Raw genomic sequence first — 17,454 nt, 5'->3', positions numbered from 1 at the left:
GTTCTGCGAAGGCCGGCGTTTCTGCCTATTGGGTTCCTGGCGACATGCCTGCGGTGGCACAGCGGCTTGTTCAGTGTGGGTGGGACAAAGGCGCGTGCTCAGCAGCCCCGCCAGAGCAGGGCTTCAGGGTGATCATCGTTTTCCTCTCTGCAGGTTTTGCTCCCACAGTGCACGTGGCCTTGCTGTACAACAAGCAGCTTCAGGGGGTGGGGTCAGACCACAGTGGGCACGGGGTCTGCTCCACGTGGTGGGTGGGTTGTGTCATCACCCTGGGACCTGCAGGACAGCCTGCAGACGTCATCATGGAGGTGGGAGGCCCGGGAGGCTGATGCTTGGATGGGCCCGCTGGCCCTTCTGCCTGCCTGACATGGGCCAAGACAGGTCACAGTGGGCGCAGGGAGGAGGAGGCATTGGCACCCCAGGCACAACTCCCCGGTGTGTGCACGTGTGGCCCCCAAGGAGGTCGGCTGCGCTCGGCGACCCGAGTCCTTGCACTACTGCAGGTCCTGTGCTCCACGTGTTTCCTGGAGAACCTTCAGATTCTCTGTTTTTCATACTCTGAAAGGGCCACAGTGGCATCAAAGCTCATTGTCATTCTGCATGTCATTCTGGAATGGGGACTCCATCGCCAGCGTCCCGCGGATGTCGCGGCACTGATGCTGACTTGCTGAGTGCCTCTGATAAACCCACACTAATGGCCGGAACTCCCCCCAGGGTTAATTCCTCGCGGGACCATCTTGGGCACCCTGCTGGGAAAGGTGCTGTATTTAAGGTTCAGTCCGGACGACCGTGTCATCGCCATGTGTGCTGGAAATAAGATACTCATGTTGGACACTGAGGTAAGGCGGCCTGTGTGGCAGAAGCTCCGGGACGCACAGCTCATGGGCCTCGCGGCTGCTCAGCTCCCACCCACCTCTCTTCTCAGCAGTGCTTTGCATTGGGCGACATTTTGTAAAGGTGTTAGGGGAAATTAATGACTACACTCCTTTAACTTGCAATTGGAATCAGGTACTGCCATTTTATGTGACTCGTGAAACCTTTACTTGAAACCGGGACATCAGGGAAGAATTTAAACCGACACGTGCAATAAGACGTTTATTTTCCTGATGTTCTCCTGCTCCAGTGGTCACCGTGAGACCCTCGTAGTGTGGTCCTTTTGTTTATCTCTTACCAAAATTTGCTTCCCATCAAGAATTAGACTTTTCTCGCTTATTTCTTGTTTGGGACTAGTTTAACTAAATGTGTCGCCACTTCCAGGTTCTGTGCGTTTTAAAGCTCGTACTTGACTCGCACTTGAAAAAGTAGTGCCCAGTCAGGCAGCAGGCGTGGGCTTTGTGTTTCCTTGGGTCCGGGGTCTGTGGGAGCCATGCTGAGGTGACAGACTGGCCGAGGCCTGCTCTCCTGACCTCAGCTAACAGCTGTGGGCCTGCAAAGCGTTTTCTTGCCATCTGCACATCAACAGGTTTAGGTTAAGAAGGATGTTTGGCATGAAATCTTACTGATGGTTAATTGGCAGCAGGCCTAGCGTGTGCCAGGCAGATTGGGCACTGAGTGCACATTTCTGTCCTTGAACCCTTTTTGGCTCGCGTGTGCAGAGGTCAGTGTCATGTGTTGATGTCCTGTCCTTTTACTGCTCCTGAGGCCTCCAAATGCTTATGCTCCCCTTCGCCCAGCCTTCTGGGTTTTACCTTCCTGGTTTATGTACGCAGGGTCTCAAGCTGGGAAGGGGATTATGTAGAGCAGAGTTTATTTGAACAGGCTGTTTTCTGTGAGATGCATAGAACGTCTCAGTAACAGTAGTTCCCAGAACACTCAGTTACTGACCTTCCTTCACAAACTCCCCCAGAGCCGGTCTACACTCATGGAGCTGGAGGGGCACCAGGGCCCCGTGACTGCAGCTGAGTTCTGTACTTGGAGGGCTCATGTCGTCATCTCAGTGTCTGAGGACAGAAGCTTTAAGGTGAGGGGGTGGGCATTTTCCAGTATCAGAGGATTCAGTCAGAACTAAATTGGGCTTAAGAAGAAAATGAGTTAAAATGCAACCTCAGTTTCCGTCCAACTCCAAGTTCACTAATGTGATTAGTACCCTACCGGCAAAGTGAGGATGTTGGATGGTGTAAGTGAAAGGAAGGTTGAGGGTCATTACCGCATATCTGCAGGGGGACCCGGGAGAGGCTGAGCCCATGCCATTGTCATCTTGAAATTTCTGCCTGCTGAGACCCAATTGGAAGGTGTCACTCGCCGCTCACAGCTGCTGCTGCTGCTGGGAGCTAGGCTGTGCCTCGCCTTCTTATCTGGAAACAGCGGATATACGTGGACAGTGGTACCCATCGGCTCATGGCTGCTGTGACCATGAAAGGAGTTTATGATTGGAAAGCATTGAAGTGTCCCTCTCACACGGGAAACGGAGTGACGCCATTCGCTATGTGCCTTACGGAGGGCGCGTCATACCTGTCTTGGAAATATGGGTTAGGTGCGGGGATGTCTGCAGCCTTCTTGTCTGGGGTCTTCCAAACCCACAGGTTACTGTTAGTCGTTTTTCTGTATGATTCTGACATCTTTTGTTGTGTTTGTACAGTTTTACTATATATACTTATTTTCTTTTTTTTAAGGTAGTTTTTTTTTTAAGTTTATTGGGGTGACAATGGTTAGTAAAATCACATAGGTTTCCGTTGTACAATTCTGTAATACATCATCTATATATCATATTGTGTGTTCCCCACCCAGAGTCAGCTCTCCTTCCATCACCATATATTTGATCCCTTTTATCTTTCCAAACATCATTTTCATAGATTCGTTGGTAATAGGGTAGAAGTATTAGTTCAAGCTTTAGCAATAATGGCAAAATTTTTATCTCTTCTAACGACGTGTGTCTGTCCAAAGGTTTGGGACCATCGTATTGGATCATTGATCTACAACTCCCCAGTGTTAGCAGGTAACTTGGAGCTCTTCCGTGTTTTCTGCCAGGAGGCTACGAGTCAGTGTGTTCTCCTGATGTGTGTGTCAGTCCCTAGATGGAGCTGTGACATTTAAGGGGATCCGAGCATCACCCAGGGGCAGCTCTTGCATTCCCACCTCCACTCCGAAAGGATTCACTTAACAGACAGTTTTCCTGAAGTTTTAACTTAACACGTAAGCATCTGCTTGGTGTCTGAACCTTTCTGTGTGGGAGACTCGGGGAGCTGTGGTGGGCTCTCCGGACAGTGCTGTCCTCAGGGACGAGGCCGGGAACTGCGGCACCTGCCGGGGGCCGGTGCCCCACAGGCTGGGCGTGTCGGGACAGGCAGCCCTGACGCCCTGGTCCAAGGCATCCAGGGTAATCGTGGACTTTCCTCTTCGGTCTCTGTGGTGCGAATGGCACCGAGGCCTGGTCATACGTGGGCTTGAGAGGCTGAGCAGGGCGGTGCACATGCAGCCCCCACGGAGCCTGTGACACTGAGGGGCGGGCACTGAGGTCACATTCCCCAGCGTCTGTCACCTTGTGACCGCCCGTGCAGGCCCCCGCTTCTCCTGTGACTGGTTTTCAGCGTCCCGTGGGCACCTCCTGTGTGCACAGCGTAGTTGACGCAGGGAAGAGGAATAGAAAGTTAGTACAAGGTGGTTTCCTCCTCGGGACGAGTAACGTGGACTCGAGACGCCTGTGACCGGGTAGGGACGTCACCTCCCCAGAGTCAGCATCCTCCTGACTCGTGTACCCACGTGTAGAATGTGATGTTTCAACACGCCAGTCTCAGGGATAAAGCGCTTTTCTTGGAATTATGTGTGAATTCTTTTCCTGAAATTAATTATGTGGAATGGTTATCTGACTGTCAACAAAACAATTACAAACTTGATTTTGATATTGTATGAATAGTTTTCAGGACATACATTGTTTTTAATACCCATTTACTTTAATTCTTCTAAGTTCTCGACATTTAGCTTCAGAAGAAGTTTTAAATGAAATGACATCTGTTTCGTTGCTCTTTTTATCACTAATTTCACAATGTCGTGATTTCTGGCTTAAGAATCATCCTGTTGAAGTTCAGTGCTATGGACGTGGTGCTGTTGTCACTCTGGTTCTAAAGCTCAGAATCAGTGATGCGGTCGGTGGTTTGAATGCATGCAGGGGACACGGGGTGCAGGGGACATGGGGTGCAGGGGACACGGGGTGCGGTGTGTCAGCCATCCCTGGGCTTTCATGTGCGGTGACACCCCGTCACCCACAGTCACGGCGTTCTCCACAGTGGCACTCGCTGAGTTTCCACTTCCTGGGAACAAATTATTCTGGAATTGTTTAAACTTGACTGAAATAAATATTATAAGGAAAACTGATAATTCTCAGTTACTCTACCAGGTGCTCTTAAAGCTGACTTTGGTCTGTTCCATCCAACAGCGTCCCCTCTGCTCAGTCTTCTTGTCGTTGAAGGAAGTGAGCAGCTGGTCACCGGCTGTGCGGAGGGCCAGGTGCGGGCACTTGATTCCCACGTTGTCTGACTAGTGAACCTCGGCATGTGTCTCTTTCAATGCTGCTCTGCGTTCTCTGACGTGACGACCAATGGCCCCGGCTGCTGAGACCCGCCTCCCTGGCCCCACATCTGACCTTCCTTCCCCCCTTAAAGCTCCGGCTGTCAGCCACTCACACAGCCCTGTTCCGCTTTGAAAATTTTGATATTTGATCTTGTTCAAAACTTAGATTTGTAGGTGAGCAGTTTAGGTTTACTCACAAAGTATGGATGCTGTTCTTTTATAAAAGCTGCTATTGATATAATCGGGAAAGACATTGCATCAGAACAACCAAGTTCCTCCCTCCTGTGAGTCTCCTCACTTCACTTCTGACACTCTGGGCACCAAATGTCAGGGGGGTTCCCACAGGAAGTAATTTTCTGTGACGCCAGCTGTGTGTCCCACTATTTAACTCAATCCTGGAGAGAGCGTCAGATCCCGCAGGTTGGGGCTCAGGCCCATGAGACCGCCCCCACTCCAGACGCCAGTTGCACGTTGTGGGTGCCCAGGTTGCTCACAGCTTCTGCCCTACGTGCAGATCGGAGGTCCCCACGGCGCCTCCTTGGGCTCGATGACTTTGCTAGAGCAGCTCCCAGGACTCAGGGAGACACTTACGTTAGCAGTGTATCATATCATAAACGGCGTGCTGAAGGATGGGCCCTACGGCCAGGTGCAGACGTGCACAGGGTGTGGTCAGGGGTCCTGAGAGCAGGCACCTCTGTCCCTGGAGGTGGGTGTCACCCTCCCGGCACGTGGCTGTGTCTGCCACCCTGGAAGCTCTCGGACCCCATGCCCTGGGGTTTCACGGAGGCTCATTCACTGTCATTCACCGTTAGCTCCCTTTCCAAACCCTCTCCCCTCCCAGGAGGTCCGGTGGGAGGAAAGTTCAAACCCCCTAATTGCAAGGTAGGCTGTGGTCCTCATCATATGGGACCAAAGGGCTTTCGAAAAGCACCTCGTTAGAATAACAGAAGATACCTTTGTAGCCTTGTCACAGCACATCCCAAGGGTTTTAGGAGCTCTGTGCCAGGAACCAAGTATATATTTCTCATTATAAATCAGCATTTCACAGATACATTTTGGTAAACAAAGATAATTTTTTTTCTTTTGACAGTGCTGACGGCTAGTGTCATCACCCCGTGACATGTGAGGTGTATCCCTGGGTGGAGATAAGAGCACAGCCCCCACCCCCCATGTAGTGTACTGTAGGGACCGTAAAACATGGTCGTCTGCACCCAAAGTTGGTGCTCTGAGCCTGATGCCAACAGAGGGCGCGCTCCGAGGTTTTGGGGTGTGAGGGAATGGGGGGCAGAGAAGGTCCAGGGGTCTGTGAGGCCGCGCAGGACTGGTCTCCTGCTCCTGTCGGCTCCCAGCTCGTTTTCCTCATTTGCCTTTTATCGCCTTGTCGTCTGGGCTGTTTTGGGAGAGTTAACGTCTGTACATTTGCTTCCCAGCTCTGGATCTTCAGTTTGGTTGACAGACATCATTATCGGTGTGTGACACGTGTTGACCTCAGGAAAAAGAGAGAGAGTTTCTCCACCAGGAGGCTCGAGTCCAACCCCGGCAGCCTGCCAGGTGAGCCCACGCAGACCTCCCACCTGCTCAGCCCACAGCGCTCCCTCAGCAGCCTGTCCGGGTGCCATGTGGTGTGGGGACGACAGGAGGGAGGGGACATGTGCGTCCTGTGAAGCCCAGGGTGGGGACCCTCGACCTCTGCTGGCCCCAGGCGGGACTTGTGAGGGGTGAGGGTGGGGCTGCTGCTGGGCGTCGCGTGGGGCGGGTCCAGGGCCAACCCCTTCCAAGGGCCGTCCCCACCCAGCAGACCCTGCACTCGCTGCGCCTCACGCCCCCACCTTGACCATCCCTCCCCATTCTACTGCTTGTCACCTGTCCCTGCTGTGCATGCTCACTCAGCATGTGCTCTGGGACGTGCCATCTATCACAGGCAGAGCTGGCACTGCCAGGAAACAGGCTGTTTACCTTTAATCCAGCTAATGACGCTCTCGTACGCGTATGCGGCCCATTATTCTCCTGTCTCAGCAAATGTGTCTGCTCTGCTGTCCTTCAAGTTTATCGTCGTTGTCCTTTTGGTTTACTTTGTGTTTCTTTCTCTGTTTTCACAGATGGCTTTAGGCCATTTCTTTTTAATGTAGGTCAGAAATTACCTTCATCCAATATATCCATTTCCCCAGTGCTCTAAGTCGTGTCTTTCGTTGTTCTTGGGTGAACCCCCACTTATTATGAAGTAGCCCCCAAACCCACCTGAGGAATGCTGAATGAAGCTGACCTGACCGTTGCCTCTGCCCTCTTTGTGGCTGCCTGCCTGCCAGCCTCGCAATGCGTCTGCTTTTATTTCTGGCGTGTTCTTTATAATGTGTGACTTACATGTCCTTGACTCACGATCTGAGTTTCCCGTAGCACGTGTTTCCTATAGTCTCCCAGGGTGTCACCTGGCTGCCTTTCACTTCTTCGATTACTTCTAACTTCACATCTCAGGTGATCAATAATTCTGTTCCTAGAAGAGAGTCGGCTTCCGTCTGCACGTGAACTGGCAAAAGGGGACGATGTTGAGGTGACGCTGCCTGTCCTGGGCCTGGCACACTGCGACCTCTCACTCGGCCTCGCTTCTGAGTGTGGACTGTGAGTATCATGAACGTGGCCGACACCATGTGAGGAAACCTTGCGTTGTTCTAGAAGGATGGAAATGAAACCGATTTTTTTAGTCTGTTTGAGAAATAACAAGTGTAGGTGTTCTGAGGGTTTCATATTCTAAGTCTTGACGTTGGTAAACTCAGTCAGCTCTTTTAAAATCTGTTTAATAAAAGATGAGATTATTTTCATTTTGCTCCCAAAGTGGAGGCAGGTCCTGACTTCTGGAACGGGGCGAGAGGGAAACGTAACCGTAAGTCATTCCAAACCTTCCCTCATCGCTGCTGTATGTTATACACTTGCTTGTGACCCCACGTGAATTCTCTTTATCTGTGTTGGATAGAAATGTGACAGGTATTTAGCAATGTAAGGAACCCACGGTTTAACTGTGATTAAAAGGACGCATTATGATTGTATTCACCTCTGTCCCACACAGAGTGTGGAAGGTTCTAGAGATGACGAAAGACTCTGGCAAGTGTTGGGGAGGGGACGCTGAGGAGTCCTGCATGATGGCCTGGTGTGGCTGAGTCTCCACCTGGTCCCCACGGCGGACTCTGGGGTGGGATAGTCACATGGCTGGTCCTGGAGCCGGTGGGGGGCGTGAGGCATGGGTTCCCCGCGTCTCCTAGAGCAGTGAGGGCACAGGAAGGGTGCACACAGGCCCTGTGGCACCTGATTCCTGCCCAGGCCTGGCCGGCCTGTGCTGTGGAGCTGAGCGGGGCTGCTGCAGGCCCGGGGACGGGGCTGCTGTGTGGATGGCTGTCCTGCAGCCCAGGGGGACGTGGGCGCATTGCCACAGCCGTCCTGAGTCCCCGTCTGGCATAACTGGAGTGACGCTTACTACTCAGTTGCGAGACTTACCTTGTTTGCAAATTGGAAAACAAAAAGGAGAGGTGACCATGGGCCTGTGTGTGTCTTCCTGTCAGCGCTACTGTTTGGGGCACTGCCCATGGCAGACGCTGCCTGGCAGCACCTTTCGGTGCCACGGTCGTGGTGGCCCCGAGCCCTGCTCACAGGGACACCCATCTGTGCTGTGTTTGCGGAGGACGTGGCACCAACCACTTTTGTGACCTCAGAAAAAATAAAACATCATGGATCAGTGTTGGTTGGGACCAGGTGGTGGCCTTTTGTCTTCACTAGAGAGTGGGTGCTGGGAAAGCACAAACAGCAGGGGGCCAGCCTGGTTGTGACTAATGGACGATTCTGGGTGACAGGGAGCAGCCACCTGAGAGCCCTTGTGCATTATCCATGGGTCTGTGATGCTGAGCTCCACTCGCTCAAGAGCCAGTGTGACGATCAGTGACATCCTGTGGCAGTGACAATCACAAATGAACACTGCAGAGTTTTCCCCTTTCTTTTGAAACAGTCTTTCTTCTGAGAAGACCAGCTGCTTGTGGATTGGAAGCTCAGCTGGTTTACTCATATTTAACTTGGCAAACTTTGAGTTGGAAGCTGTCTTACATTACAAAGGTAAGGTCGGAGTTCAAGTAACCTTTGTATACATTTCATGTAAGTTCAACATTTTTCTTCAACTGCCATGGGGGACTGACAGTTTTCAGGCAGAAAGCCTGTCATTCGCATCTGAGGACCAGATCTGTTCGTCACTGGTGACAGCCTGCCGTGCTCAGGTCCCGGGTCACCTCTGTGTGGCTGAGTCCGGGGCTGGCATCTGGTTCTGCTCCGCGCTCTCGGTGGTCGTCCCAGCTCACCCGGCTGCTGGGGCTGGTGCCCACCCCACTGTCGCCTGGCCCATCTCCCAGTGTGTCAGGGCTCCCTGGACGCCCCTGCCCCTCCATGTGCCACAGTCTGTCCCGAGGCTCCTGACAGGGGCCCCTCAGTCAGTTGTCAGTGTCCCCTGAAGACTGGGCACTGTGCCTGGACAAGCTCACAGCATGTCGGACGTACCCCGTGTGAACTGAGCTGGCCGACGCGCTCTCCTTTCCAACCCTGGCCCTGTTGTCAGAGTGTCACAGGCCTTCCCTCCCTCTCAGTCAGCCCCACTGCCAGTGGCTTCAGTGCCCCTCTTCCCCGGGAAGGGACCCTCCTCCCCGGGAAGGGACCCTCCTCTTCTGCTCCTGCCCCCGTCTTCCTCCCCCTACCCTCTGGGTTCAGCCGCCAGCATCACTTTTAAGTGCGGTTCCTACTTCTCCTTCAAGATCTCCAGAGAGAGGCCAGTTGCTTTGGCGATGGAGTTGGAATTTTTAGCATGACTTTCCTTTGAACTCTCCAGATGTCTGCTGGCCTCAGCGTCTGTCTGAGCCCTGCTTGTCTCTCCTCCTGCCTCAGTGGGCCGTTTCTGCTTGTCCTGTAAGATTCAAGTGAAATGTCACTTAGATCAGGTCTGTGCAGTCACATGTCTGTGCTGAGTGGCATCAGTGATGGATGGGCCTGTGAGCAGCAGGGGGGAGTCAGGAGCCTGGTGAATAAATGCAGATTTAGCCCCCTTTCTTGCCCCTAAACATGGCTGTTTATTCTCTACGTCGCATGTTAAGATTTCAGGAACCTCAGCATTCAGGTCGCTGGATCGTGTGCCATGATGAGCAAAACCAGTGACGGGAAGGTTGGTCGTGAGCATCTGTACTGGGGGGAGAGGGAGGCGTGGGGACGTGGGGAGGGACGTGGGGGGTAGGGGCTTCTGTCCTCTGGAACCGCAGTGCTGTGTGGCCACTCCTGCCAGCCCAGTGCAGCTGTCACTGTGACCCCCCGTAGGTGTGGGTCAAAGGGCGTGTGTGAGTGCTTAGGGAAGGGTTGTCAGTGTGTCCAGCGGTGTGGTCAGCCCATCACTCCCGTCCTGCAGGCCTTTTGTGTGCTCACCTCCATGTTTGGGAACGAGATCGCCGGGCTGAAGGTTGACCCCACTGCTCTGCTGAGGTGTCAGCAGCGCCCCACCCTGGGGACGCGGCTCTCAGTGCTGCCCAGGTGAGCCTCCCCCTGGGTCACGTGCCCATTCGTCAGCTGGTAGAATTAGATTTCTTTTTATCTTGAGAAATAAAAGTGAAATTTAGTAAACTCTCAACTCTACCAGCTTTGCTTGATAGGAATTACTACCCACGCTGTTGCATCCATCTTGTTTAAAACTCAGCGGCTCACCGTTGATTTCAGTGTGAGACACCACTTTATTTCTACATATGGAATGTAGATTAAAAAGCAGCACTTTCATTAAAAAGACAAACTTATTCCTTGGGAGGATAAGGATGAGTTTGATGGTTGTCCTCACCTGCATATCGGCATGAACTGTCCTTAAAACGTATGCTTTGTTGGAACCACCTGTCCTGTGAGTTTGCTGCTACAGTCCAATTTCCTGTCTGTGTTTTAGCTCCTGTGTGTTACCCACCTCTCCACTGCATTTCGGAGTTGTTGAAAGCAGTGCCCAGCCGGCGCGTCGCAGACAGCCTGGTCAGTATGACATCCCCTGAAATGCAGAGACTGAGAAGCTGTCTGTGTGCTCGTTACCGCGTGGTGAGCGACGTCGTGTGCTGCGTCCACGCTGTCACTGGCAGCGTCAGCACCGCCCGCCTCCCACTGTCCCTCGGTTGCTCCGCCTCTCACGGGTTTCTGTGGTATGGGATGTGCTGCACGGTTCTTTTCCTGAATTGGGTGACATTCCTAGTGTTGGGAAAGGGCCAGGAGAGCACTTTCCAGGCTCTCGGCCTCACGTAGAAAGGTGCTGGCTTGGTTATTAGATGGCCATCAGCTGTGATCAGATGGCCATCAGCTGTCACCAGTTGGCCATCAGCTGTCACGTGGCCATTAGTTGGCCGTGAGCCACTATTGTTTGGTATATAACGGCCGTGGCTGCGCTGGCCAGTGCAGAGAGCGCAGATTGCGGATGGTGCGGATCGTGTGGCTCCTCCTTCCTGTGCCTCACGCGCTGCCAGCAAGACTGTGGTGCAGGAAGACCCCTCGTTGGGGTGCTGGCGGATGTTTGCTTCTTGTGTCTTGACCAGCTGCCAGCGAGAATATAGTGGTACGAACCCCTTATCCATGGCTCCGTTGTTGTTCCTTTTTGGCTTCACCGTATTCTGCATTCTGCTGTCGGGAGCTGAGACCCTGCATTACACCTAGGAATTCAGTAACATTTAAAAACACTGGTGGCTGTTTCTCCAGTGGCCAGCACAGCGGTAGCACGTGGTGGACATGCAGTGACTGTCATGAGAACAGCTTTTCTTCTTTCTCTGCTGAAGAATTTAAAGCAAGTCGCAAACACAATGTTACTTTACCCCACACATCTGGGTGCACTGCTGAACAGACGGACGTTTTCTCCTTAACCACAATGCCACTGTGTCAAACCAACAGTAGTGCTTTGGTGTCTTGCGTTAGCTGGTCCACACGAAATCAGTCTTCTCCAAAGTGTTTTCTTGTTGTTTTCTTCTAAGCAGCATCTAAACAAATTCACATGTTGCTTTTAACAAAGAAATACTTTAAAATTAGTTTCTCTTGTATTCCATTATTTCAAAGAATCCTTGATCATGACTTCTTTTATTCTCTTCAGCGACCAACCCTGAGTCCCGGTCTCGCTGATCCCCTGTTGACCTAATTAAAGAACGGTGAGGGCACTCGGTCTCGGTCTCCCTTTCCTTTCCCCTGCCCCTCAGCCTCTCTCATCACGTCACACCATGGCATGTCACATCACGTCACATGTATGATACATCACACCACATCACAGCATGTCACATCACATATCACACCATGTCACATGTCGTCATATGACGTAACACCACATGTCACGTCACATGTCACATATATGACATCACGACATCATGCCAGGCCACACCACAGCATGACACATCCATGAAACATCATGTCATCATATTTCACATGTGCATGTCATGTCACAGCACATGTGAAATGTGTCATGCACATCATACATGTTTACTAAGCAAATCTCGCAGTGCTGTTTCTAGGAGCTGGGTATTGTTCTAGAGCTGAGGGTAGGCTGTGAAGCAGAGTGGAGAGACTGTCCTCACCGCAGAGCTGACCCTATTGGGGGACAGTGTGCAGATTGCCTGTGCACAGAGATTTGTCGTCACAGTGATGGCAGCTCTGTGGGGCCTCCCTCCCAGGACTTAGCAGAGGCCATAACAGGGAGACCTGCTGGGTTCTAGGAAGACAAACCTCTGGAGAGCTGGGCTGACAGGAGGGGGCAGCAGGGGAGGGAGCCGGGATGGGGACGGGGAGGGGAGGGAGCCCCGTCTGCTCTTCACGTCAGTCTTCTCTCCCTTGCTGTCATTGCTCTGCTCCTTTGCAGGAGATTAAAGAGTCTGTGTTATGCAGCATTCCCTTGTTTTCTGTGGGCAGGTCAGTCCGAATGCTGAGCTCAGCAGAGTGCATGGGACACGGAAGTCAGGCTCCACGTTTTAAGAGCAGCTCCTCACAGAGTTTTCAGTTTCTGTGTCTCCTTGTGTTAATGAAGGATTGGAAGTCTTTACTAGGTGTATAATATGGTCTCCTCCAGTATTTAGACGGTGTGGACAAAAAAAAATCCAGCCTAAGAGAACGCTTATTAGAGTTTATTTGAGCCAAACTGACGACATTTGCTGGGAAGCAAAATCTCAATGGATTGAGAAAAGGCTCTGCAAAATGGTGGTTTGCAGCTTATTTTATACGTAGAATCAAAAGAGGAGGGTTCCATGAAGTCAATTGGTGGTAGATTAATGGGGTGGGAGAAAGCGAAGCGGGAGAAATGCCTGGGATAAAAGTAAATTGGAGAGGCAGGTACTTCTTTCACATTGGTGGGTACAGGACAGCTAATACCATTTTACAGCACATAGAGATGGTCTTCAGGGGACAAGAACAACAACGAGGGATTCTGTTGTTTCCTGCTTTGGTGTGTGTGGGGGGGTTGTGCCCTGGGGCGTCCAGAAAAAGGGATGACTCTGACATTCTAAGGGTTTGTTATCTTGGATGCAAAAAAGACAACAGACAGTCTCACATAAGGTAAAGGCTGACCTTTGTCGAGGAAGCTACAGGTCAAGGATGTGACTACTGGCCATGACCTGCTTGTAGATTGGAATTTTCATGCTCAGACCACCCTGTGTGGTTAATTTCCGTCTCTGAGTTTGTAGGGCCGGCCATGCTGGCCTCCCCTGAGCTCGTCAGGTTTAGTATGTGGCCCCTGTTTTGTTCCCACTTCCCACTTTTGGTCATAAATCAATCCGAAGGATGCATTGATGACCAACCTTTTGGCTGGATAATATGGTCCCATTGGGCTAGGAAGGCTCATTCCTAGAAAGTCTTAGTGTCACCCTTTGTCCTGCTGAAATGGTGGGCCATTGGGGGTGGGGCAAGACCATAAACTTGGATGGCAGTCAAAGTGAAATTTTTTTTTTTCAAAAGGAAAGGCAGGTAAATGGGAGGCAGTCAGGTCTTACGCGTCCTTACTAAGTAAAACACACACTGAATCATTTCTAACCTGTAAGCTATCATGATCCAAGTTTTGCTGTCTGTCTCACTTTTCTGTATTTTGCATCCAATATAACATTTACTTATAGTTTGAGGGCACACCATACAAGGTTGGACAATTAAGTTCATGAACTTGTTGCGGTAATGTTGCTAACCTGTTTTGATATCAGAAGGATTATTCATTATGAATTTGTACCAACTGGACAAACAGGTAACCAAGTTGACTATTTGGAAGTGCTGAAAAGGCTGCATGAAAAAATTAGACGACCTGAACTTTTTGCCAACAATTCATGGCTCTTGCATCATCACGACAATGTACCAGCTCACACGGCACTGTCTGTGAGGGAGTTTTTAGCCGGTAAACAAATAGCTGTATTGGAACACCCTCCCTACTCACCTGATCTGGCCCCAATGACTTCTTTCTTTATCTGAAAATAAAGAAAATATTGAAAGGAAGACATTTTGATGACATTCAGGACATCAAGGGTAATACGATGACAGCTCTGAGGGCCGTTCCAGAAAAAGAGTTCCCAAATTGCTTTGAAGGGTGGACTAGGCACTGGCGTTGGTGCATAGCTTCCCAAGGGGAGTGCTTCAAAGGTGACCATAGAGATAGTCAGCAATGAGGTACATAGCACTTCTTCTAGGATGAGTTCGCAAACTTAATTGTCCGACCTTGTACACCTGTTCAGTTTTCACAATCTGACTTTGAGATGGGTTCCCATTTACTGGTGGTGGTGGTGGTGTTTGAATTGGGCCCGTCTAGTTCCCATTGGAAGCACTTATTAATCTGAGTCCTGGTAGGTGTGCAATTGAGAACTGTAACTTTAAGATTTAATGGGGGCCAAGGCATACAATGGTGTAAATTACAGTTACCGTCTAAAAGTTTCCAGAAGCCAGGACAGTGAGAGTTTCAGAAGTAAATTTCCTGTGTCTCTGCAGCCATTCTAGAGGGTCATTATATATCCACACATACACATACCTACATCCATTTCAGCTTCTATCTGAATTAATATAGTTAGTAGTCTGTGTGGAGTTAGGAGGTAAACATAATTGGGCTCTAGCATTTATACATAAAGTTTCTTTCTCAATATTTCTTTCCTACTAACCCTCTACAACTTCACTCGTGCTTCTCAGTTTGTGTTGTTTTCCTCATTCAGAAATAATCAACTTACTAGGACAAACTACTTTCTTTTAAGTTCCCTCAAAAATACACACACATCCCTTTTCTTCCTTCTATAATAACATTCCTTTTAAATTTTAAAGTCGTAAATATTATTATTGATAATATAGGAGTTATCTTATATACCTCCAGCAATTATTAACAGTTGGGCTATATAAGTACACGGTTTGAGAAAAGCCTAAAGAACAGGTATGATTGTCACTATTACTAATATTATTAGCAGACCGATAAAGACAATAAAACAAATGGTTCTTTTAAGTTCAATATCAATTATGTACATATACAGGCCTTCTCAGTGTCCTGGGATAGCTGTCTATCCCTGATGTCAGCGGCTTCTCGTCCTTGAGGAGTCTTTGGTATCCACTGATAGGTCCCTTCTGACAAGGTTGGAGTCTTTAACTGATGTCTTGTCCAATCGACAAATCTCCTGGTTGTGAGTTGTGGTCTTTGAAGTCTTCGTCTCCCAGGAGCACACCGAAGTGAACCAGTGACTGACTTATTAATTTCTTTAAGATAATTGGTAAGTCCTTGATAATAAGTAGATTGTCTCCTATTAGTAAGGTTGGTTCCTATGCCCCTTTGCATAGGGTGAACAATGACTAATGAGGCGGAAGGCTGTGGTAACCAAAGGAGTGTATCTCAGGTTGAGAAGCACTATAAGGAGAGCTTCCAGCCAAGGGAGATTAAAAGCTTCTGCAAATTTCCCTAGTTGAGTTTTAATTTACCATTTGTACCTTCTTCCAATCCAGAGGACTGGGGTGATAAGCATAGGAAAATGCTGTAATACAAGGCAAGTATTACACGTAGATTGTGTCACTGGCTCAGTGACATGAGTCCCTCGGTTCCTGTGTGACTCACAGGGAATTCCCCAATTGAGGATTATTATTATTATAAAGAACTTACTTACCGTTAAGGCTGTTGCTCTCAACCCAGTGAGACAACGTACAAATCATGACTAACACATATTTGTATCCTTGAGATGGTGGCATTTGGATAAAATCCAATTATCACACCTCAAATGGACCTAAAGAAAATTAGCAATGTCGTTGGGAAGCATGGAGTGAGTTTTCAGGGTTATATTTTGGACAGATAGAGCATCTGCTATATACTCTATGAACTATAGTAGGAGGTTTCCAGTAATATTCTTTACTTCATGAAATCATCTTTCAAACTCCCAATGCATTAGCTCATGTACGTGTTGAAGTATAGATAATTGAGCCTCTGTAGGTAAGACTGGTTTCTGGTTGGGTCCAAGCTGTATCTGTTTGGGTCCAAGGTTCCCCCTTTTGTTGCCATATTTTCTTCTTCCGCAGCTGCCCATCGGAACTGTAAGAGAGTCTTATTGATTTAATAGGGAGGAGAAACATTCTCAAGTCTGGATAATTTGGCCGTTTACTGCTGCTGGGCTAACTGCAGTATCAGCTAAATGATTTTCTTTGCTTCCATGGTGCTGGCCTTAGAACGTCCTGGAATTTTGATAATTGCCAGTTTCGATTACTGTATGACATCTAATTTAAATTCTGCAACCTGCTTTCCATTCTTATGGGCTGCCCTGAGGAAGTTAAGAAGCCTGCTGCTTCCATAACATTTCAAAGTTGTGAGCTACACCAGAGGTATAGTAACTGTCAGTGTACATATCGGCTATTTGATCGTTGGCTCATTGATAAGCTCCTGTTAGATCAGTTAATTCACTTTGTTGGGAAGAACTTATTCAGGTAAATAAGAACCTTCAACTTATGTTCACCATGGAAGTTACTGCATATCCAGCTTGGTAATGCCCCTGTTCATCTTTCAGAATAGAGTCAGCATTATCATAAGGGTTCCCTGTAAACCACTTCTAAGAACAAGAAGGTGGTCAGTAAGCAAAACCCAGCTGTGGACGTCTTCTTCCTGTAGAGGGTAATGAAGTTGCTGGGCCAGACTGTTACATGGACTTCAAGTAGCATTAGGAGCAGAAAGCAGGAGTGAGTGCTTTATGAGAAGCCAGTCGGCTGACACAAGTACTGAGTATAGCAAGGATTTAACAGAATGAGTGACATAGACAAAGGAGTACCTGTCTCTTCTGTTTGCATAACGTGACTGTAGCAGACGGCTGTCACGCAGGGAGAGAGCCCTTTAACTCCTGAGTTTGGTTGTCTAGAGCTGCTTCAGCTTCTTCCCCTTCAGGGCTCCATAGAGCTGGATCAGATTGACCTGGTTTTAGGAAGATATAGAGACTGAGCCGTAATGAAAAATTTGGAACCTAATTGTGGCAGTATCTGGTCAGACGCAGGAATCCTCTAAGTAGTTTCTGCTTTTGTTCTTTGAAGAGGGAAGGACATTATTTCTGTAAGTCTAGGCTAATTAGTAGCCTATCTTTAGATATGAGATAATCAAGGTAGTTTACTGGGTGTAAACAGAATCAAAGTTTGTCCTTTGAGTCCCTGTGTCCTTTATGACTAGCTATTGTAATAGGTAGGTTGTGTCCTCTTAGGAATCTAATATATCCTAGAGCATAAGAGTAAATCATCCACATGTTGGATTAGAGTAGAATTTCTGGGAAATTCAACATTATTCAAATCAGCTTTTAGTATCTGAGATAAATAGGTGGGATTCTGTGAACCTGTGGGGCATTACTGTCCAGTAAACTCATCTTCCCAGGTGGAAAAGCAAAGCGGTATTTCCTGTCTTGTCTTTTGTTTTTTACAGGAATAGCTGATAATAAGGTATGTTGATTTGGAACCACAGGATGTCTTTAT

At 49.2% G+C, this 17,454-nt stretch overlaps 1 protein-coding gene across 16 annotated transcripts in view; it reads left to right on the top strand.

Annotated features, from left to right (window-relative positions):
- The window catches only part of WDR27 (WD repeat domain 27), a 167,243-nt gene that overhangs the window by 12,681 nt on the left and 137,108 nt on the right, over window positions 1–17,454 (top strand). For 15 of the 16 annotated variants that reach the window (XR_012496837.1, XR_012496839.1, XM_074333868.1 and 12 more), the window contains 10 exons: window positions 715–839; window positions 1,847–1,960; window positions 2,884–2,935; window positions 4,373–4,443; window positions 5,937–6,057; window positions 7,002–7,122; window positions 8,498–8,601; window positions 9,624–9,691; window positions 9,929–10,050; window positions 10,448–10,527. Coding sequence is in view for 14 of the 16 variants with exons in the window: in XM_074333868.1 (XP_074189969.1) it covers window positions 715–839; window positions 1,847–1,960; window positions 2,884–2,935; window positions 4,373–4,443; window positions 5,937–6,057; window positions 7,002–7,122; window positions 8,498–8,601; window positions 9,624–9,691; window positions 9,929–10,050; window positions 10,448–10,527 (978 nt within the window). In the remaining 2 variants the exon portion in view is untranslated. The remainder of the gene's footprint in view (window positions 1–714; window positions 840–1,846; window positions 1,961–2,883; window positions 2,936–4,372; window positions 4,444–5,936; window positions 6,058–7,001; window positions 7,123–8,497; window positions 8,602–9,623; window positions 9,692–9,928; window positions 10,051–10,447; window positions 10,528–17,454) is intronic. The other variant, XM_074333861.1, reaches the window with a different exon arrangement.

Source organism: Rhinolophus sinicus, linkage group LG05 (genome assembly GCF_036562045.2).
Source record: "Rhinolophus sinicus isolate RSC01 linkage group LG05, ASM3656204v1, whole genome shotgun sequence".
In the NCBI taxonomy this organism is placed as follows: domain Eukaryota; kingdom Metazoa; phylum Chordata; class Mammalia; order Chiroptera; family Rhinolophidae; genus Rhinolophus; species Rhinolophus sinicus.
The sequence above is the reverse complement of the archived record's forward strand: the minus strand, read 5'-3'. Positions and strand labels throughout refer to the sequence as shown.